Below are 24,193 nucleotides of genomic sequence, written 5' to 3' on the forward strand. Positions count from 1 at the left end.
TAAGTCATCTTTGCACCACTATTCATACCCCCTACAGTACCAGTCAAAAGTTTGGACACACCTACTCATTCAAGGGTTTTTCTTTATTTGTACTATTTTCTACATTGTAGAATATTAGTAAATACATCAAAACGATGAAATAACAAATATGGAATCATGTAGTAACCAAAAAAAGTGTTAAACAAGTCAAAACATATTTGATATTTGAGATTCTTCAAAGTAGCCACGGTGTGTCCAAACTTTTGACTGGTACTGTATATGCCTTAAGACCCACACAAAACATACAGTAACAGGAGAGGAAGTCATGGTATCAGTCCTGTCTGAAACATTAGTTCAGTGTTTTCAGACAATCATCATGACATTGGGAAAAGGCCTAATGCAATAAGAAGTAAAGAAACACAAGGGAAGTTGACACTTTAGTGAGAGACTTCCATTGGTGTCTGCTTGTCTCTCGAGGACAAGCTAAATATGACTTAATAAAGGCTGTTGTCATTTCCCCTAGCTATTGTTATTATCTGTCAGTTAATTAAATACACTCTCATTAATTCATTTTTTAAAATATAAATATGGTAATGTGTTATTATGTTCCACATGGATGGAAATAATAGATATGTCTAATTCCACACAACAAAAATAAAAGTCTTCGTTCTTTGACAGAACAATTTTTTTCTAGAATTATTTGTTTTTGGTCTAGATATTCTTAGGAATGTCGTTGTTTCAGCATTGCATGATGGGGTTTTGCAACAATATATCCTATTGTGGTGTGGCATGATGGAATTCAAACATTTCTACAATTGCCTTGTTGCTACAGTGTTGCAGTTTTTGGTGTATTGTTGGCTTTGCCACTAGATGGCAACCTGTTCACACAATATTCTTGAAATATTGTTTTGTCGCACAATGTCCCATCACGCCCCAATCCCATGGCCCCACAATTTATTGAACTTTAGTAAACTATCAACCATTTTCAAGTAATGTTATCATAATATTATTATTGATCATAATCTTGATTATCAGCTTTTAAGCTTTAGAATCAATATCGTATAGTTCTCCATGGCCTCACCCCCCTGCAAAGCCTGACAGTCAACTCTTGTGCTAATTTAGATCAGGGTGAATGAGGAAGAATATATTGATCATAGGCCTATATGCATAATAACCATGCATCAAACTCCCAGGCAAATAATGAGAGGACTCCACCAAGCACGACATCTGTATCTACAGCCATAGCCAATAATGAATTATGCTATACTAGAATATGTTTTATTTGTTCATTACACACCCATTTGTCACATTCCACAAAATACTCCCATACACAGCATCAAAGTTAGGCCTACTGTTATAACTCTGATATTAGGCCTACTAGCCAGTAGCCTAAAGAGTTGCCATTTATATATATATATATATATATATATATATATATATATATATATATATTATATTAAATCAAATTCTATTAGTCACATGTGAAAACCTTACAGTGAAATGCTTACTTCCGAGCCCCTAACCAACAACACTGTTTAAAAAAAAAAATACGGATAAGAATAAGAGATAAAAGTAAAAAGTAATTAAAGAGCAGCAGTAAAATTACAATAGCGAGACTATAAACAGGGAGGTACCGATACAGAGTCAATATGCGGGGGCACCGGTTAGTTCAGGTAGTATGTACATGTAGGTAGAGTTATTAAAGTGACTATGCATAGATGACAACAGAGAGCAGCAGTGGCGTAACATCCAGAAAATGATGGGCAATAGGCGTATTGTGGCCTGATATTTGGTTAATGCATTCCAAATAGGTTTATTGTTTACGACCAAATCACTTTACTTTCTGAATCTTCAAAAGGGCATCTGCCAGCTGACCTTTTAAAAAGACTCCAATTCAACATCTATTCCACGTTGGTTCAATGTAATTGAAATGACATGGAAACAACGTTCATTCAACCACTGTGTGCCCAGTGGGAAGGCTCTACTTTTATCTACCTGCTCCAACTAGGCTATGTTTCTACTTGCTGAGGAAACTCAACTCCGTATACAGTACATCTCAATGGAGTTGATTTGCGATGAGTTTTAGCGGAGTCTACCTCCGACATCGAGTTGATATCAGTTGTTACGTGTAAAAATGTCCATTCTTTAATGCGTACCTTGCACATATGTTTGTCCTCTGTAACTGTGTTATTTTCTTTAGGTGCCGCAATCCGCAGTTTTTTGTAAAAAGTCCATTTTACGTGACCTCCGCCAAGGGAGCCGTTGTTTGTTCATGGAGAAAGAGCAGATTGAATGGCAGATTTTTTCATTTTGGCTAGGGATGCATTATGTTTTTCAAATAAAAACCAATGAATTGCAACTCCTACTGACAACTGTATAACAATCAGGATAAGTGTAGCACATGGGGATGTGTCTTACTCCTCAGCCTGATGTGTCCCCACCTGCACCAGCGAATAGCTACAAGTCGCTAGCTTCATAGGACATACCAGTCGTTTACAATTTAACCGAGAGTGTTGGAAGTGAAATGTTACAATTGACCCCATAGGCAGGGTTAAATCTAACAGGCTGAAAGGTTAAATGTAACACTGTCATCAATGGTAAAAATGAAGGGCAATTTTAAAAAAAATGATTTGAAACTGATATTTGGAGGAAAATGAACAAAATTGACAAAAAGTTGACAAAATTTATATATTTTATATTAGCATTCCAAAGTATGAATTTGACTTTTTCTACAGTATAATCTGAAGTTATACTGAGCAACTTGATGTAAAGAAGTGAAATGTTATATTATATCATTAATTTGAGTGTAATTGGAGTCTTGTGAGAAAATACAACAATAATTATTGTCATCAACTAAGCTATACCAATCAAAAGACTTCTCCTTACTGATAAAATTATATGTGATTAGATATATGGCGAATTTCCACAGATCTATAATTTGAAAAAGAGAGGCGGCCAGAATATTCACTTTAGGCCAAAACATATATATTTTTAAAGTAAATAAAACAAAACATATGCGTCAAACTGTATGCATAGACTGCTTGACAGAAATGGTAGCAGAAGGTGAATGTTGAACTTTTGTTGCACACCTATCCAGATGATGCTCCATACCATTTTGTGCAAATATACTGTTGGTGTGTCACGTTCTGACCTTAGTTTATTTTTATGTCTTTGTGTTAGGTTGGTTTGGGTGGGTAGTCTATGTTCTGTTTTCTATGTTGTTGTATTTCTATGTCTGTCCTGATATGGTTCTCAATCAGAGGCAGCTGTCGTTCGTTGTCTCTGATTGAGAATCATATTTAAGTAGCCTGTTTTCCCACTATGGGTTGTGGGTGTTTATTTTCTGTCTAGTGTCTGTTCACCTTACAGAACTGTTTCGTTTTTCTTATCGTTGATATTTTGTGTAGTGTTCAGTTTGAAATTAAAATATGACGAACACTTACCACGCTGCATTTTGGTCCTCCTCTCCTTCCACCAACGAGAATCGTTACATGGTGTGATCGAGGCGTTATAGGATATATTGTTGCAAAACACCGTCATGCAATGCAGAAACAATGACATTCCTAGGAATATCTAGACCAAAAACAAATAAGTATAGAAAAAAATTGTTCTATCAAAGAACGAAGAGTTTTATTTTTGTTGTGTGCAATTAGACATATCTATTATTTCCATTCATGTGGAACATAATAACACATTACCACATTTATATTTTAAAAAATGAATTAATAAGAGTGTATTTAATGATAGTGTCATTGCGCAAAATAGTACTCAGCGTCATCTAGATGTGTGCAAGAAAAATTCAACATTCACCTTCTGCTACCATTTCTGTCAAGCCGTCTATGCATACAGTTTGTCACATACATTTGATAAATCTAACACTTAGAACACACCGACAGCAAACTTGCATTTTGGGACACCAAAATGACATTCATTTCCAATGAAATGCTGTGTTTGCCTTGCAGCATTGCGTTGCAGAGGCAGTTGCAGTGCGTTCAGTGAGGCGCATAAATAGGATTTATCGAACATACGAGTCAAACTGTATGAGTAGACGGCTTGACAGAAATGGTAGCAGAAGGTGAATGTTGAACTGTTGTTGCACACATATCCAGATGATGCTGCGTACTATTTGGCGCAATGACGCTGTCGGTGTGTTTGATTGGTAAGCGTAATGTGTTCACCACACAGAACGCACTGCAACTGCCTCGGCAACGCAATGCTGTAAGGAAAACGCAGCGTTCCATTGGAAATGAATGTCCATCTGGTGTACCAAAATGCACTCACTCTCGGTGTGATCGAGGCGTTAAACTCGAAGCTGCCACAGGATGAGGAGAGGAGAGGGTGAGTTTAATCCATCAGATTCCAACCTGACTGCCATGATGGAGGACAACATTTAATGAGAATACTATAATGTATCCATATAGTGCACTTTCGGCTTACTTGAAAATTAGGAATTTATATACGAGCTCGTCCGCGGGATTGCCTAATTGGAACATTTCTGGAACTTTCTTTTGAATATTGCCTGGCTGAAAGCAAGCCTGTGCGATGGACACACACGACCTCTGACATCACGGATTTACGCAGCGCTTGTTGACGATCAGCGAGGCTGTGGGAGATCCTTCCCAGTCTGTGGTTGGTGAATCCGGTGTCCAAGAAGACCGCCTCTCTCCGCGTCTGTCCAGTGCGTAAAAGCGAGTAAGGCGTCTCAGAGAGGAGTTACCGGGATGAAAACGAAAAACTGATTTTTGCGATTTTGCTGAATTTTACAAGGGGATTATCCACGGTTCTGTTGCCTGCCTGCTTGCCTGCCAATTTGGGTCACCTGCTTAGCTCCAAGGCGATTTTATTAGGCTCCACATTCCTGCCCAGTGTTGAATTAATCTTTACCCTTCATGTCGCATTGGAATAATTTCATCTATCATGGATTTGATTTTCTTTTACAAAGTCACCGTTGAGGCTCGGTTAGACATCCTATAGATTCGGACACTGTAAGCTACCATCGAACTCACCCATATAGCGCAACATCAGGAGGGGAACATGGCCAAAAATGCCCCGGGCGGACCGTTGCGGGATGACTTGAGCAAGCTCTCCGGCGAGGAGCTCTCTAGGCTCGGCAAAGACGAGCTGATCAGGAGGCTACGGAAAACGGATAACGAGAAAATGTACTTAATGGTGGAGCACGGGAACATGATGAAAGATGTGAACCGGAGACTACAGGTCCATCTCCACGAGATCCGCAGCCTCAAAGAGATCAACCAGAAGCTTCAGGATGATAACCACGAGCTCCGGGAGCTCTGCTGTTTCCTGGACGACGACCGGCAGAAGGGCAAGAAGCTGTCCCGGGAGTGGCAACGCTTCGGCCGCTACACCGCCGGATCGATGTGGAAGGATTTCGGGGTGTACCATCAGAAGCTGAAGGATCTGGAAGCCAACCAGGACTCTGTGATGCGGGAGAACCTGGAACTGAAAGAGATCATTCTGATGCTGGATGAGGAGAGGAACGGAGCCGGGTCACGGAGCTCTATAGATTCCCAGTCCAGCCTGACCAACCTGAACGGGGGCACGGGAACCGTTAGGGACGTCGGGGACGGGAGCAGTACGTCCAGCACCGGCAGCGCCGGTAGTCCTGACCACCACAACAACCACATACACAAGCCAAACGAGGGGAAAATAGCATCCCTGCGGAGGTCTATGGACGACCTATCGCTGGCGTCACACATCCACCTGCGCATCCCTAATGGACTGAATGGTGAGTCCATAGAATAATGAATGTACATATAGAATCCTATGAATTCTAGGATATCTGTGGGTGATTCTATCTACAGAGTGCCACAAGATCCCCAATGTTCCCCTTAATATTGATGATGATGAGGATCTTCATTTTATAGGCTACATCTTTAGTTTGTTATAGGCCTAACATTCATAAATGGTTGAGATTATATATTTTATAGCCTACATATGAGACATGAGCCATTAGGAATCTACCCTAGCTGGGTGTGTGAGTCGAGAAAGTGAATGAGAGTTTAATATGTCTATAGCCAAGAACACAAGTTACTTGGAGGTGTGAATTGAAGCCCTATCCAAAAACGATACATTAGGGCTACTTTTGACCAGAGCCTTGTAGTGCACTATATAGGGATTAGGGAATATAATTTTACCACCCCACTTGTCATACTGATGCCCTTCACTCACACCTGTCTGACATCTGTGTTCCAGAGACATGATAAAAACAGTCCTTTCAGAAAGGAGTCAGGCCAGGGACACGCCCAGGCCATGTATGACCTTCTAGCCTGTGAGTCAGAAAACTCCACAAAACCTGAAAAGTCTTTAAAACAATGTCCAACCCCGCCTTTGATTGCGCTCAGCATTTCAATCTAATCTCGGCAGGCACCTAGAACCAAATTTTGCCCCGTGTCCTCTGTCACAAGACACTCATGTGCAGTGCAACCTAATGTGAAATGTGTAAGATGCTTATTTGTCTGTTTTGTCAGCTAGTATACTAGCTGCTCAGCATTTCAATCTAATCTCGGCAGGCACCTGGAACCAAATTTTGCCCTGTGTCCTCTGTCACAAGACACTCATGTGCAGTGCAACCTAATGTGAAATGTGTAAGATGCTTATGTAACGGATGTGAAATGGCTAGCTAGTTAGCGGGTACGCGCTAGGAGCGTTTCAATCAGTTACGTCACTTGCTCTGAAACCTAGAGGTAGTGTTGCCCCTTGCTCTGCAAGGGCCGTGGCTTTTGTGTAAGCGATGGGTAACGACGCTTCGTGGGTGACTGTTGTTGATGTGTGCAGAGGGTCCCTGGTTCGCGCCCGGGTCGGGGCGGGGGGACGGTTTAAAGTTATACTGTTACATTGAGGCTGTTGACCCGGATCACTGGTTGCTGCGGAAAAGGAGGAGGTTGAAAGGGGGGTGAGTGTAACGGATGTGAAATGGCTAGCTAGTTAGCGGGTACGCGCTAGTAGCGTTTCAATCAGTTACGTCACTTGCTCTGAAACCTAGATGTAGTGTTGCCCCTTGAGCTGCAAGGGCCGCGGCTTTTGTGGAGCGATGGGTAACGATGCTTCGTGGGTGACTGTTGTTGATGTGTGCAGAGGGTCCCTGGTTCGCTCCCGTGTCGGTGCGAGGGGACGATTTAAAGTTATACTGTTACACTTATTTGTCTGTTTTGTCAGCTAGTATACTATACTTAAACATCTCCTTGAAAAGTTAACTAGGCCTGCCTGTCATGCCCTGTTACATAGTAATAACACTGGTCTGACCGGGTCCAGAGGAATTTTACAGTGCTGTTAGTGATGAGTGGTAGATAAGGGATGTGAAAGTATGTGGATGTGGGTAATTCCGGTGAATTTCCTCATTCTCACACCTTTCCACACATCCTGTCCACGAAGGTACTTTAAGGAAAATGCTTGACAAGATTTGATGGAAGGCAGTCATGATTAGTAGAGAGAGGAAATAAAATGGGTATTATTGAGGTTCCTATATCATTTTACTCACTAGAAGAACTTAAAGATGAATTCCGGGATCTTAAGCACTTACAAATTCGTTACATATTGTATTAATTGGAATTCGTAACATATCATCCGAATTGCACTAAAAATTAAAATGATATCTATATATTTTTTTGCAGGACTTAACATAACACAATCACGTAGTACACAATTGTGCACAATTTTCGAAGACCCGTTTTGGCTTGTAAGCACTACTTTCAAAACTACTGGCTGAAATGATATAAAAGCTCTGGAGCATCACTTTAAAATAGTTGCAGCTAGTATTCACAAGAGTGTTTGAGAGTGTGTTGAACGGGATGGATGTTGATGGATAGGTGGATGATGGTTCAGGTTCAGGAACCTCTGCAGAGTTGGTTTAGAGGTGTCACACACACACACACACACACACACACACACACACACACACACACACACACACACACACACACACACACACACACACACACCCCTCGCTGCACGGCTCGAGGGGATGTTTGCTCTCCGGTTCGTAGGGGAACCATTAAACACATGGTCACGGTGTGAAATGCCAGCACAGCAGTTCTCCTGTACTGTGGGTTACCAGATACACACACACACTGGTGTCTCTCTTTTTCAGTCTGGAGGGCCCTACACACTAGAGAGAGATAAGCAGAAGACACAAACTTTGAACACATGTGTGCTAGCTAAGTAGTGAGCGGGACCCAGGAAACATACAATAAAACACTAATGCCTGCAATATATCATACATATTTGAAGAAGGTCGTTTCATAATGAAACAGGTAGTTACACTGAAGCTACACTTCATAGTGTATCCATAGGGACTTTGTTGATTGTTTTTGTCAATTGACTTTTGTGGTTAAGGGGTCACGTGATGGTGTTACTGAGAGGAGTCACAGATGGTGTCACAAACGCATCCATCAGGGACACAGCCATGGTGTTTGGCTCCTCGAGACTAAGATGGCCACCGTCATGTTGAAAGTGTTGATGGTGACAGTGTTGCCGGTAACGGTCCTTGTCCTGGACAGATGGCGTCTCTAATTACCTCAACTCTGTGCTGCATGGCAGACCTAATGAGGATTATTTAACTACGTGTGTGTCCCAAATGGCGCCCTATTCCCTTTGTAGTGCATTACATTTGACCAGGATCCATAAGGCTCTGATCAAATGTAATGCACTATATAGAGAATAAGGTGTCACTTGGGACGCACTCTAACTAACGCCCTCCTCACAGCGAGCAGCAGGGCAAGGTGCTAAGTCGCCTCAGTAAGTCACCTTGTTCAAATCAATACAGAACCCACTGACTGAGCTCTGCAAACTGTCCATCTGCTGACATTTTAAGTAGGACCCAGACCAGGCCTCATAGCAGTCAAACTGTGTTCAACCTTTAGACAAGGCCTGTTTAACTTCATAGAAATCTAGCTCTTTGTTGAAGAGTTGAATTGACCCAGTCTACTAATGGATCCTTCCTATCAACCAGCTAAAGTCTTTATCTTATCTTAGATATGCACTTATCACTATCCACTCACCTTCCACTCCCTCGTCCTAAACTACCTCTATCCTATCTGTCCAATACTCCTACTCCCGAGTCTCTACTCCCTCAAACCCCCCTTTTCACCAGATGATAAACTCATATGCTACAGTGAGGACAGTTGGCTGGACAATGCATCACATCAATACAGCTGCAGTACAGACAATACTGAAGCAGTATGCCCTTATGTGTGGCTCTTTTGTCCATGCGGTTAAGGCTAATCAATGTGCCGCGTCCCAAATAGCACCCTATTCCCTACACAGTGCACTACTTTTGCCCAGAGCCCAATGTGTCCAAAACGGCAACCTGTTCCCATCGAGAATAGGGTGCCATTTGGAACGCACATAATGTGTAAAATGGCTGGTGGTCGCTATGGCAAAGCAATTGTTAGTGTGGGCATACAGTCCCGCAGGGGCCTTTGCTATTGAATACTCTGATGGACAAACTGTATTGATCATAGTGCCACTGTTGCGCGAATAATAATGTGGCCTGGTTTTGGCACAAGCTGCTCAGCTCCTGGCTGGCTGGTGAATTCTGATTGGTTCATTGTCACAGAGCCAAAACCTATTTGGTATGGTTCAGCACTGGCTTGTCCTACCTGTCAAACATGTATAGACAGTAATTAACATTTAATGGTCAACTAAGCTATTTACCTAGTTATTATTGCGTTATTACATGGTTAGATGTTATTTAACCATGTCATAACTTGTAATAACCTAATTTATTTTTTTCTCTGTCAGTCCTTGTCACTCATATGTTGTTGACCTTCTATCTCGACCAAGGCTGATGCTTCACCTCCAGCATTCTCTCTCCGCGATGCAGAGGTCCTTGTGGGATGGCCTGTGGCTGTCAATCAAAGAGTTATAGCCTGTTTATTGGTTCCCTGTGCTCTCTGGCCTATTAAATCAGCCACTGAGGCTGAGGGGAAGGAGGTGCTACTGTGTCGCTGTCAGTTTTACCCGCTGCTTTTATTTACTAGCCGGACCATGTGGGAGGGCTGTTTCAGTTGCAGTTTTAGCCTCTCTTGTTTGCGTGTGTGTGCGTGGGGATATGTAAGATGAGAGAGCCCACTTGTTGAGATTAGTCCTGACTGTAAATTCCCAAGATTAATTCCACCGCTGCATCAGAGGAAAAGGCCCGGGCAACGGAAGCTTTCTCACAGCTGTGTGTGTGTGATATACACCATTATCATCTTAAAGTGGCAGCCGGTCCTCTTATAGTTGTGTATGTGTCTGTGATATACTGTACATCCCACTTATCTGGCACGCCATTTGTGTTTGTGTGTATATACTTTTGTGAGTTCATCATATAGGTGTGGCAGGCAGCCTAGTGGTTAGAGCGTTGGGCCTCTAACCGAAAGGTTGCTAGTTCGAATCCCTGAGCTGGCAAGGTACAAATCTGTCATTCTGCTGTTGAAAAAGGCAGTTAACCCACTGTCCCTAGGCTGTCATTGTACATAAGAATTTGTTCTTAACTGACTTACCTAGTTAAATGAAGGTCTCTGGGCAGACGCTGAAAACAGTGAAGCTGATCGGTCGAGGGAGGAGTACATCTTTTTGTATATGACAATGAAATATTCTTATGTTTATTGTCAAATTTGTTGCACCTTTAATTCATGCACCTTTTCTCAGAAAAAGTATATTTCAACACTGTCTGCTCAGGCAAATTTGCAAACTGAATAAACTTGGAACCAATCAGAACTCCTGTAGATACCCCTTGTGATGAAGGCAGCCAATGGCCTGCTTCTAAGATGTAAAAAATAGCCAGAACTATGGTCCTGTGTCTATACAGATCCACACTTCTCAGTGTTAAATGAACACGCCGCTTAGTGTAAAGCCTTATTTTTGTATTTCCCAGAGTGCATTGCCTTTCTGGTGAATTGTAGAGTGGTTGCAGTCTTTTTGTTGTTGTCTTGTGGCCTTCTCCAAACAAATAGCTTTCATTAAAATGTAATTATTCAACACAATACAATTATTTAATAAGGCCTTATTTTGAGATCCTAGGTTTACCTGCAAGTCACATTATGCTGGCTTGAAAAGTGATGTGTAATTCCTATTGGGATCCAGCCAGAGTTGGCTAGCCAACATTTAAAATGTTTATTCACTCACAAATTTGTATTCAGAATGACTGCCTGGCGGGGAAGTCTAAAACAGGAGTTTACCAAAACGATCTAAATTGGAACAACCATTTCAGTAACGGGTGCAATAAGTCCAAGTAACAAATTGAATTAGTTTAGAAAAATCCGTTTTTTATATGTGAGTAGCATAATATGAAATAATCAATCAATGTACACGTAAAAACAGAGATATTGAAACAAACAAGAAACACAAATCAACCTGAAATAGAGTATGCAGGGAACTAGTGATGGGCGTGGTTTAGGTTTAACACTGGTTACTAACACCAACACTGGGGTTCTTTTGCACCAATCCATGTTAATTATACACTTACAAAGTTCATTTAACACCAGAATCAACACTAGAAATTTCACACTGAAAAATCAACACTAGGTGACACTGGCATGTTTTCCACAATGTACGTTTCATGCAAATACATTCGAACAAAGAACACCGTCACAAATAGTGTTTCACCATTTAATGTGTATGGAAACAAATAGCAAAGGTGTCTCAGGCAGTATTTGAAGTATCTAAATCTAGTGTAACTTACCAATACATGTATATCAAGTGCCATGGAGGGCACAATCTTACAATGTTACAGTCCAGAAATGAGAGCTTTACCATCGATGCCAAAAGCCCGGGCCTCTGATGGAGACTATACAACTATCATCAACGAATGCTTCAGTATTCTCTCTAGGAGCATTTGTGTGCCCAGGCCCCATAGGCGTATCGAAAGGATCCCACCCTGGTCACCAATGTAGCTGACCGATGTAGAGAGAAACAAAAGCCTTAGCATAATGCAATCTAAAGCTTGTGTGGTCCAGAGATGAGAACTCTACCATCTATGGCAAACACCTGGGCACCTGATGGGGACAATATAATTATCACCACTGCATGTTACAAGAGTCAATTAATCTGTTTGCCACCTGTTAAACTGATTCTACATTGAATTTAGTCTTCAACATGCTCAAACAAGCATGTGTATCTGTAGTTGGTGTTCTTCAACTCTACGATGCATGAGACTGTGTCAGACAAAACCCACAAAGAAAACAGGCAAATGCATATGTTGTCTTAATGTCTGAATAGTGACGGCAGGGCTAGTTCAAACTGCAGTAGGATGGTTCTCCTCACAGGTGAGTGAATCAGCCCATGCTTGGTGAATAGCACTTGGTTGATCTCTGGGAGCAGGACACAGGAGAGCTGACTAGATCATGTGAGACAAAAGTGAGAGACAAGAATGAATACAATAAATCATCACAGCACAATAATGTAGTTTGTGAGCTGGATTATGTGGCATTTCGTCAGTATGAATGAAATTAGTGGGTCCCACCTTGATGACTATATTAGTTTTACACTACCTGTCGTATAGATTTTTGTAGTTTTAAATTATGACTTGGAATAAACTGCTAGCTAAAAACGCTCCTTGTCCTGGAAAGACATGCTAGCTAACGATAAAGCGCTATCTGCTCCTGCTAGCTAGTAACACATCAACTTGTTGTTATCTAGCTAGCTAACTAGAAGCTAGCTACATTACTAAGGTTGCTGCGTTCTAAGTTGGGAGTTGTTTCACAGCTTGCATTGATGGTATCACGTTAATATAACTAAATAGTTCGATGACAAAAAATAAAATAATACTTGACCTAATAGCAGATTGTCAGACGGATATCTCTCTCTCTCTCTCGAGCTGTCACCAGCTGTCTACTACCTTAGATACGGATAACTTGATTGGCAGACGTGATCAGCAGAGATAGTACCATGGATAGTACACAAGTTGTGTTTGCCTGTCCAGCTAGTGAACATAAAAGTACGTTTTCTGCCCAAAAATTGCAAGAATTGATATGTCCAACAAACAGTGTTCAGAATGAATAAATATACACAATATGTAAAAACCAGCTCCTCCCTTGACAGAGATCGATTATCTCGAGAACTTAAGCAGATAGCTTGCTATTTACAATCTACTGTAGGTGCTAGTCAATCAGCAAGGACACCGCTTCTATGTTTATTTAAGTATACCACTGGGCTAAAAGCTTACTGTAGTTCTCATGTGAGACTGAACAAGGTTCTGTCTGAAAAGGGTTCTTTCTCCCATCATCTTGCTCTTTTTTGTTGCCTCAACAGTATGGGAATTTCACGTCATCCACTTTTTTTGGTTCTATTGATGCTATACGGTATATACACACTTATTTTAGGTTATTTACAAGTTTTTAAAATAATTTTATAATTATAATCAGGAATAATAAACTTAACAAGAATGCTTGTCGTCAGGAAGGGGTGCGGTCCAACTAATGGATAACTGGATAACTCTGTGTACATCACACCGCTTTGAGGTGATTAGTCTAAATAGTTTGCGGTGCAAAGCTGTGCGCTCTGTGGTACGGCTCTGTGTGTGTTTGGTTTTACCCTGTCTCGGGCCTTGGCTCACTCCCTGGATGATGACAGTGTTTGATCAGGTAGTGTAGAGCCGGGATTGGGGGCTGTGTGTGGTGCTGTGTGTATAGTTCTGTGGATGGGGCCGTATGGGGCTGTGGAGGTCTTTGTTCAGCCGTCTCTGTTGTGTTCAGTTTCTGTGTCCTGCTTCCCAGCTGCCCTCCTCCTCCTCCACCACCACCCCCAAACTTTGATCAATGGGTCTTTCTTTCTTTCTTTCACTCGCTCACTCACTTATTTACTGTCATTTATTCTCTCTCTCTCTTCTCTCGCTCTTCCCCTGTTGCGCTTCTTCTCACTCCCTGTCAGGCTCTCACTCCCGCTCTCTCACCCCCTCTTTTTTTCTTTTACTTTTCCTCACTCTTCCTGTTGCACTTGTTCTCACTCTCCGTCCGAACCCTGAACCCCCTTTCTCTGCCTGTTGCACTCAGTGCCCTCCCCTTCTCCCCCCAACCTTACTTTGGTTCCCACAGCCTGGACGCTGCAAAATCGAGAGGGAGCGAGCGAGGCAGAGAGAGAGGCAGAGAGAGAGGCAGAGAGAGAGGCAGAGAGAGAGGCAGAGAGAGAGAGGCAGAGAGAGAGGCAGAGAGAGAGGCAGAGAGAGAGAGAGAGAGGCAGAGAGAGAGAGAGAGAAGGGCAGAGATAGAGAGAGAGAAGGGCAGAGATAGAGAGAGAGAGAGAGGCAGAGAGAGCGGCAGAGAGAGAGGCAGAGATAGAGAGGCAGAGAGAGAGAGAGAGGGGCAGAGAGAGAGAGAGAGGGGCAGAGAGAGAGAGAGAGAGAGAGAGAGAGAACAAAAGGCCTGACTGAGAGGGGCTTGGACGTAACTCAGGCCTGAGTGGTGACTGTCTATCTCTGGCTGGCTGGGATGGAGAAAGAGAGGGTTTAATCCATGGCACCTCAAATAATTTCTCGTACATAATGTGTTTGACCAAGGCCTGGCGTGAACTATCAACAGTAAACACTGTAATCCTAGTGTATGTTTTCTTGTGAAGCATGGCACTGTTAATCCTGTCAATCCTTTAGAATAAACCATTTTTGGATTTCTATGAAACATATGTGGATGGATGTCTATTTATGGGCCTCATCTACCGTAGACGTATTTATCCTAAATCAGATGTTGTTGTCCAGCCGAATGATACTCATCATGATGTTGAATTGTGATCCTCTATAAGAACATGGTGAACATGGTCACACTGATTAACATGGCAGACTCAAAATAGTGTGTGTGTGTGTGTGTGTGTGTGTGTGTGTGTGTGTGTGTGTGCGTGTGCGTGTGCGTGTGCGCAGAACTTACATACAGCATGTGTGGATTGATCTAACACATATTTATTTCTGTACATGTCATTATTGGTTTTGAACAGAATTATAGATTTTTTGAATTTGAGTGTGTTTTTCTCAGGACTCACTTAGCCCACCTTAGCACTTAGCACTGTAAATAACTCGAAAACCCACAGCGATTAGGCTTAGTGGTAGTCAATACACATCCAGACACAGCAATAAAATGGAAAGCTTTTCAAATCTGTCGCACTATTCACCCAGCCAGCCTAGTGTAGAAAATGCTGTAACAGTAGCGGCCCTCTTTGATGTGTGTGTTTGTGTTTATGTGCACATTGCAGGCCCAAGGTGTGTCTGTTATTGTTTTACGACAGTCAAATTTCTTGTAAGTCATTGTGGAATGAATCGTCAGTTACAGGCATGAACATTTCAAACAGGAGAACGTTCCAGAAAAAAGGTGGCTAGGAATGAGAACATTCAGACCTCCCAGCCAGCCAACCTAGGGATGGATGGTGCTCAATCTGCCATCCCATTTGGGGTCGTATTGGGGTTTGGGTCCTATTTCAACTTCCAGATGATGTTTCAGCCCCCACTTCCCATGGCTAGAGAGAGAGAGAGACGGAGAGAGAGAGTCGGGTTGCCCCTCGGGACAGGGCCGCCCCGTCAGCCCTGTGTATGGGATCTCCTGGATTCCCCAGCAGCGGTAGAGAGAGGTCCAGGTCTCCAGCCCGCCGACCACTTGATCCCTGTTTACGAGGGGTTAGGGCTCACTTAGAGGGGTTAGGGCACACTTAGAGGGGTTAGAAAGACGATCTCCAGACAAGCTATTTTCTAACATGCCATTAAACCAGATGACTATTATAGAGGCTGAGGATCTGGAAACTGTTAGCTTGGCTTAGCTCCTCAGCCTTTTGACTGGTGCAGGAGTTGGGGTCTGAATCTTTATTTAAGAACCATGCACATAACTGACATTTTCATTCAAATCTCCTGTTGACATCAATATATTATTTCCACACAAAAGGTGTGAGCACAGATCTCAAATGAGTATGAAGCCTTTAGAGTGTTTGGTCATGTTGCTCATTCCTGGTTGTTGGGATCCTTTAAGATCCCATGAGATCTAGAGGAGTCATAGGCTGCGTCCCAAACGGCACCCTATTCCCTGTATAATGCTCCAGCTCTGGTCAAAAGTAGTGCGCTATATAGGGAATAGGGTGTAATTTGGGATGCCCACATTGAATCCCGTGTCCCTCTTTCAGGAAGCCATATATCTCGTGTGACCATGTAATCCCCACGCCTCAGTGAGAGAATGGCCTACTGGGATAATTTATGCCCCAATACTCACCAGGTCATCCGTACCCAGGTCACAGCTATGTCTGTCTGTGTTGTATAATACACCATGTCACTACCTGTTTAGTCATGCGTTTTTGGGTCAGTAACATGAAACTGCGACGGAGATCAAAGCTAATCCGGCTGCCAAACATCTATGGAACGTTCTGGAACCAACGGAACAAACCAAAAGCAGATGTTGTTTTCCCGGAATTCTGATTCCGGAATAAATTAATCAGAACTGCTGAGGTTGTGAGCTGGTTTTCCTGAATGTAGCAATGTGGGTACACCGATCTATATCTACAGTTACAGTATGCGTGTCCTAGGTGTCCATAATTGCTGCTATGTGCACGGGAAGAAGTTGATGGAAAGAAACATTTTTAAAAACATGATCTTTCTTTCATTGTAACACACTGTAGACCAGCAGACCCTCACAAGCTCCAGTTGAAGAGACACACAGTGAAGAGTAGGAGTCAACCAACCCTGTCTTATTGTAGCCATGCTTTACCTCAGTGTTTTTTTTGTTTTTCACTGAGTCCGAGGTTCTCAGAGTTCCAGCTGACTCCCTGCTGTTCAGACCTCGCCGTATAAAGAACACAATAATCTATCTGTCTGTCACGTCTACTCCCTCTCCGGCCTCTAGGTCATCAGGCTGCTGATTATTACCTGTCACCATCGTTTCGCGCCCCAGCGCCTCATGACACTCACCTGGACTCCATCACTTTTTTGATTATCTTCCCAATGTCTGTCACTCCCCTTGGTTCTTTCCTCAGGTCTTATTGGCTCTGCTTTCATGTCGGTGCGTTTTGTTTCGTGGTTATTGTTTATTTTATATATTAAAACACTCACTCCCTGAACTTGCTTCCCGACTCTCAGCGCCCTCGTTACACTGTCTGTTTTCACTCCCTTCACACACATACAGAGTGGGCCATCCCAAATGTCACTTTCTTCCCTATATAGTGCACTGCTTTTGACCAGAGCCATATGGGCCCTGGTCAAAAATAGTGCAATATAAAGGGACTAGGGTGCCTTCTGGGATGCAGAAACAGCCTGGCTGGTCTGGTGTTGACTGCCACAACACCCAGTAATTGACCTGTCCATTCCCAGCTCAGACAGCCACTAACAATAGACTGGGGACTGCAACCTTGTGAACACTTGTAGAGGGAGAAATACACATCGTAGATGGTTATAGAGTTCTCTTGGAGTTTTGTAAACAATTAAAAGACACAATGTCCAGAACATTTTCTGGGCAGAGGACCTAGATGGGGGGGGGGGGGGGGGGGTTGTCAACATTTGTCAACATATATTTACTATATAAGACTATCTGAATAAAAGTTGAATTTGGTTTATCTTCAGTTTGGTAATTGAAGTGTGATAAGCCTGTTATTTGACTGTCCGGTCCAAATATAGCTTGTTATTCCACAGACAAAGCGGGGTAATTTGTTTACATTCAGGAAGGCTGTGTATTTGTTGACGGAGGAGCTTGGGTTTCCCGTCCCAGTGAATGGATGGATGAATGGACGGATGAATGGATCGGTTTCAATTCGACTCCCCTGAGATTCTACTTCTTGTTTATGTGAACGAACTGCCTCTTGGCCCCGTGCATGTATGCATGTGTTATTGTTACTGCTAGCAAGGCTAGTGCTCCGTCTGCTTAGAATGATTTATAGCCCAGGGAGAGAAGCGAACGCGTTTGTCTCTGTTGTTGTGATAATGACACTGCATAAGGAAGACCTTTGTGGGTATGTATGGGTCAATGAGCCAATGAAAGACAGGGTAAGGATGTTTACCCTCTGAAGGGTGAGTAACCTCTTTAATTTAAACCATGCAGACTGAGAAAACAAGGTGTGTATTGACTGATTGATTGTAGAGGGCCACTCTATGGTTTTCCCTTGGCCAGTAATTGGACACACACACACACACACACACACGCTGGTCTCAGCCCACAGTGTCTGCATGTGGAAGGTCTGGGTTGGACAGATGGACATGGAGTGAGAGCCAACGGGGAGGCTGGAGGCTTGGGTTGCAGATTACTGGGGTGTTTTTGCCTTTAGTCGGCGTCTTGAAGGACCCAGACGAGACACTGAGACTTGGGCAGGCTCGGTGAGACAGTGATAGATCATCAGGATCTGTATTCATAAAGGGTCTCAGAATAGGAGTGTTGATCTAGGATCAGAGAAAAGCGACGTGCAAATGGCAGAAAGCATCAGGAACCCCCTGTCTCTATTTCCTCAAACTCCTACTGTCTATCTCTCTCCACGATCCAGGATTCGATGCAGTAACGCTAAGGTCTTGTAGAGGTTGTGGTCATCACTTACAGTCTTATTGACAGAACAGGACCTGATCAGCTCTTAAAGTAGCTAGTTGGTCGGACCCACTTCCCTCTCTATCTACCCACATACGTGTGTGTGTGTGTGTGTGTGTGTGTGTGTGTGTGTGTGTGTGTGTGTGTGTGTGTGTGTGTGTGTGTCTCTGCATGTGTGCACGTGCGCGCGTTTGTGTGTGTGCATCGCCGGAGACCATTCCAGAGGAACTCTTCCTTTAAACTAAACAACATTTGGTTTTGAAAGACTTTTATAATAGATTCATATCAGAGCCTTGCCAGAAGTCACAATCATTTATTTTATGACTTCAATATTGTTTTAATATCGCTTCATGCATTTTCCCAGAGCTGTCAAACTGAGGAAACTGAATCTCTTCTCATTTCCATCTGTTTCACAGTGGAAGTGGAGGGAGCAATATAAATGTATTGAAATTGATTTTTATCATTTTGAAACCCATTAAATCCAAACACGACTCTTGAGATGGAAACTATATGACTATCACAATTGCTTTTCATATCGCAATTCTCAGGAGCGCTCTATACTTTCAGAATGGCTCATTTATAGCAATGTTTTCCTAATGGTAGGTTGGACAATTTCAACTTTATTGGAAGACCGTTCTGGTGTATGGCAGGAAACATTGCTTTATTGATTGTGGGAGCCACAAGAAAACTTAGCAGAGTAATAACACAAGAAAGTTGGTCAAACAGACACTGGCTTAGTGCTATTCTGATCCTAGATCTGTGTGTGTTCAAAAAAGCTGCCGTGTCAGGATCCACCACATTCCTCCGCAGACCATAGAGGAAGTTGGATTTCACTGGGTATCACTGTGTGAAAGGGACACACCCAGGAAACCCTACAAAAACATTGTGACAACATGAGCGCTCATTAGTGTCACACTACAACAGGAAGCAGTGTGTATTCTCAAATCCCCAAGCATTCCGTTACATGAGCACACACCTGTAGAGTTTGAGGCAGCTAGGAAATAGTTCACTTTATTAGAGCAGCCACAGTACTGTAGAGGGCCTATAGGAAATATGAACTCAGCGTTAAGTAAAGAAATATATGGATGTTATGGAACTTTCCACTCTCTAGCAGTAGAATGTGGGCTGCTCAGATTGAATTAATTAGCTAGCTAGTCATATGGAGGCATAGAATTTCACAGGGTACATTTTGTTTTCGTCATCTTTCCCCATCCCTCTCTTTCTCTACCTCTTTTCCACATTCAAAATCTCTCTCTCTCTCTCTCTCTCTCTCTCTCTCTTTCTCATGGGGAGAGAGTGACCTCATTGGAGGGAAAATGGGGTCAAAGGGGAGCGGGAGGCTGAGATTGGCTGGTCTCTCATGGCCAGGAGGTGGTAGTCGTGGGAACGCCATAGCAACCAACGATTATCTGCCGGTTGATTGATCCCAGAGGACCGGTAGAACAAAAGAGGGAGAGAGGAGGTAAGAGAGTAGGTGAGAGTAATGGCTAGGGTGAATGAATGAGAAGTATGTTTGAGTTTGTAAGTATGAATGGTACAGACCGTACTATAGAGGGTGTTGCTGGCTTTTAACCCCAGAGGGTGTGGCTGATTCAGAGTGTCCTTTCCACAAGACACTGCAGCCAGACAGGATGTCAGGGCCTGTTATGTAAGCATGTGGATGGATGAGCTACCTCACCAGGGTCAATGAGTTGAATAACCTCACCATGCAGTCACCAGGGCCAAATCCTCCATTTAGATGTGACAGACTGTCTGTTACGGGATTATTTATAGATTTGTTTTAGGTCATTCTGATTCATATCAGTTGCCAAACATTCCACTAGTGGCTAATGGAAGACAGTGACGTGTTTTTGAGAGAGTGAGAAAGAGAGTTAACCAATTCATCCATGAATCAGGTATAGCAGGGAAGAAATACGGGGCAAAAAGCGGCCATTTGCTAGAGTCAACCCCAGTTTTGCTAGCGTCAACCCATGTTTTGCTAGAGTCAACCCCAGTTTTGCTAGCGTCAACCCACGTTTTGCTAGAGTCAACCCACGTTTTGCTAGGGTCAACCCCAGTTTTGCGAGGGGCAATCCCCATTTTGCTAGGGTCAATCCCCGTTTTGCTAGGGTCAATCCCCGTTTTGCTAGGGTCAACCCCAGTTTTGTTAGGATTATTCCATGTGTCTGGTTTGAAATATGGAGGAAGTCGAAAGCAATAAAAAACAGATTGGCTTCTCCTCCTGAGCCGTTGGCCTCTTGGTTTAATCTGACCAATCTCTTAATCCCACCGGCTTTGTCTCATCCTCTCTTTCTCTATCGCTCCCTCCCCTTTTCTCGCTGTCTCACCTGAAGAGCAGCTATTTTACATTTGAGTCATTCAGCAGACACTCTTATCCAGAGAGATTTACAGGAGCATTTAGAGTTAAGTGCCTTGCTCAAAGGCACATCAACAGAACTTTCAACTAGTCGGCTCGGGGATTCGAACCAGCGACTTTTCGGTAACTTGCCCAACGCTCTTAACTGCAAGGCTACCTGCCGCGGTCACACCCTCCCTGAAAGGTGTGTGGTATTCGAATAGAAATGTATAAATGCTAGTATTCGGTCTAGAGATTCTGTGTTCTGTTAGCTAATCATCATTCTTTGGCTTCTGTGATTGAGAAGCCTGTTAGATCATCCCAGACAGAGCTACGGGGGGGGTTAAGCTGTACCCCTGTCACTGTCTGAACCGGATTGGAGGGGGTAGAGGGGTGTGTGTGTGAGAGTCTTGCCCGGGCCATCTGTCCGACACTATTGTTTTGCGGACAAAGGGGTTGGGGGCTCTTCAAAGCCCCACCATGGTGAATGGGTGAATGAAGCATCACGTCACCCCACTATAGCACTACAGGACCCTGAGCATGGGCTAGCTAACGCCGAGACTGACACACGCAGAGTGGAGAAACCAGCACAAACTGTCTTTCTCTCTGACACACTCACACAGTCTTTATTCCCCCCCCCCCCCCCCTCCTGCCTCTTAACTCCACTATCACAGGAGGTACAGAGTGAGAGGCTAACCTCACAGGCTAACCTCTCCTGCCTGGAGGCCGCTAGATAAGACAGGGTTACTAGGTAGGGTTAGGCAACACACACACACACACACACACGCAACACACACACACACACACACACACACACACACACACACACACACACACACACACACACACACACACACACACACACACACACACACACACACACACACACACACACACACACACACATACACAGGGTTAGGCTGCAGGGTTAGGCAGGGCCAGGGGACAAAGGTCTCTCTTTGAATGATTAGCCCAGGCCTCTCATCTAATGCTTCAGGTTTATGACACCAGCGTATCTATCTGAATATAAGTTTACCTCTCTTTACCTGTCTCAAAATGAATGAACTATTCAATCCAATTCAAAAATATCAAAGTTTACTCAGTACATTGTTGTTTGTGCATTGTATTCACACAGCCCGTATGAAATACTTTTCCTTCCCTGTAAGTGATTATAATGTGATATGTTATGAACTCAGCAAAAAAATGAACGCCCGTTTTTCAGGACCCTGAAAACACTGTTTCCCATGCTTGTTCAATGAACCATAAACAATTAATGAACATGCACCTGTGGAACAGTCATTAAGACAGCTTACAGACGGTAGGCAATTAAGGTCACAGTTATGAACATTTTGGACACTAAAGAGGACTTTCTACCGACTCTGAAAAACACCAAAAGAAAGATGCCCAGGGTCCCTGCTCATCTGCATGAACGTGCCTTTCGGCATGCTGCAAGGATGCATGAGGACTGCAGATGTGGCCAGGGCAATAAATTGCAACGTCTGTACTGTGAGACGCCTAAGACAACGCTACATGGAGACATGACGGACAGCTGAGTCCTCGCAGTGGCAGACCACGTGTAACAACACCTGCACAGGATTGGTACATCCGAACCTCACACCTGTGGGACAGGTACAGGATGACAACAACAACTGCCCGAGTTACACCAAGAACGCACAATCAAATCAATTTCAAATCAAATCAAATGTATTTATATAGCCCTTCTTACATCAGCTGATATCTCAAAGTGCTGTACAGAAACCCAGCCTAAAACCCCAAACAGCAAGCAATGCAGGTGTAGAAGCACGGTGGCTAGGAAAAACTCCTTAGAAAGGCCAAAACCTAGGAAGAAACCTAGAGAGGAACCAGGCTATGAGGGGTGGCCAGTCCTCTTCTGGCTGTGCCGGGTGGAGATTATAACAGAACATGGCCAAGATGTTCAAATGTTCATAAATGACCAGCATGGTCAAATAATAATAATCACAATAGTTGTCGAGGGTGCAGCAAGTCAGCACCTCAGGAGTAAGGACTACAATCCCTCCATCAGTGCTCAGACTGTCCGCAATAGGCTGAGAGAGGCTGGACTGAGGGCTTGTAGGCCTGTTGTAAGGCAGGTCCTCACCAGACATCACCGGCAACAACATCACCTATGGGAACAAACCCACCGTCGCTGGACCAGACAGGACTGGCAAAAAGTGCTCTTCCCTGACGAGTCGTGGTTTTGTCTCACCAGGGGGGATGGTTGGATTCACGTTTATTGTCGAAGGAATGAGCGTTACACCGAGGCCTGTACTCTGGAGCGGGATCGATTTGGAGGTGGAGGGTCCGTCATGGTCTGGGGCGGTGTGTCACAGCATCATCGGACTGAGCTTGTTGTCATTGCAGGCAATCTCAATGCTGTGCGTTACAGGGAAGACATCCTCCTCTCTCATGTGGTACCCTTCCTGCAGGCTCATCCTGACATGACCCTCCAGCATGACAATGCCACCAGCCATACTGCTCGTTCTGTGTGTGATTTCCTGCAAGACAGGAATGTCAGTGTTCTGCCATGGCCAGCGAAGAGCCCGGATCTCAATCCCATTGAGCACGTCTGGGACCTGTTCGATCGGAGGGTGAGGGCTAGAGCCATTCTCCCCAGAAATGTCTGGGAACTTGCAGGTTCCTTGGTGGAAGAGTCGGGTAACATCTCACAGCAAGAATGGGCAAACCTGGTGCAGTCCATGAGGAGGAGATGCACTGCAGTACTTAATGCTGCTGGTGGCCACACCAGATACTGACTGATACTGTTACTTTTGATTTTGACCCCCCCTTTGTTCAGGGACACATTATTCAATTTCTGTTAGTCACATGTCTGTGGAACTTGTTCAGTTTATGTCTCAGTGTTTGAATCTTGTTATGTTCATACAAATATTTACACATGTTAAGTTTGCTGAAAATAAACGCAGTTGACAGTGAGAGGACGTTTCTTTTTTGTGCTAAGTTTATGTGAAGCTGCAGCCAAGTTTTGTTTAGGATTGGCACTGTTCTAGATAAAAACTCGGAAAGTATCTCTGGAATGTGAGGTAGATGTGGAGTTTGAGCAATTACCACACCACTCGCAATGTACACACGCCATGTCACCGGTTGCCCCGTCGCCCTCTCTACAGTGTGTGTGTGTCAGTCAGCATCTTTCACATTCAACTTAGGACCAATGCTGCTGCCTGTTCCCAGGTTCCCAAGACACACACTCTCTCTGTTTCCGAGAGGACACTGCCCTCCTTGAGGGGGAGTCTGGGTACTTGTACAGGATACTGTGATTAACAATATCTAGTTCTTACCTGGAGAAACCGGATAGACTTATTCTAGTAGGACAGTAAAAACAGGCTTGGAATTACAAAGATACTCAGGGAACCCCCATAAGCCTTTGCAATATGCC

At 43.6% G+C, this 24,193-nt stretch overlaps 1 protein-coding gene across 2 annotated transcripts in view; it reads left to right on the top strand.

The window, feature by feature from the left end:
- Positions 1–4,232: 4,232 nt before the first annotated feature.
- The window catches only part of ccdc85ca (coiled-coil domain containing 85C, a), a 51,994-nt gene continuing 32,033 nt past the window's right edge, over positions 4,233–24,193 (top strand). Inside the window, exon 1 of one of the 2 annotated variants that reach the window (XM_055863948.1) lies at positions 4,233–5,725. In XM_055863948.1, coding sequence (XP_055719923.1) covers positions 5,014–5,725 — 712 coding nt within the window. In that variant the 5' untranslated portion in view covers positions 4,233–5,013. The remainder of the gene's footprint in view (positions 5,726–24,193) is intronic. The other variant, XM_055863947.1, reaches the window with a different exon arrangement.

This window comes from Salvelinus fontinalis, chromosome 15 (assembly GCF_029448725.1).
Source record: "Salvelinus fontinalis isolate EN_2023a chromosome 15, ASM2944872v1, whole genome shotgun sequence".
NCBI classification, from domain to species: domain Eukaryota; kingdom Metazoa; phylum Chordata; class Actinopteri; order Salmoniformes; family Salmonidae; genus Salvelinus; species Salvelinus fontinalis.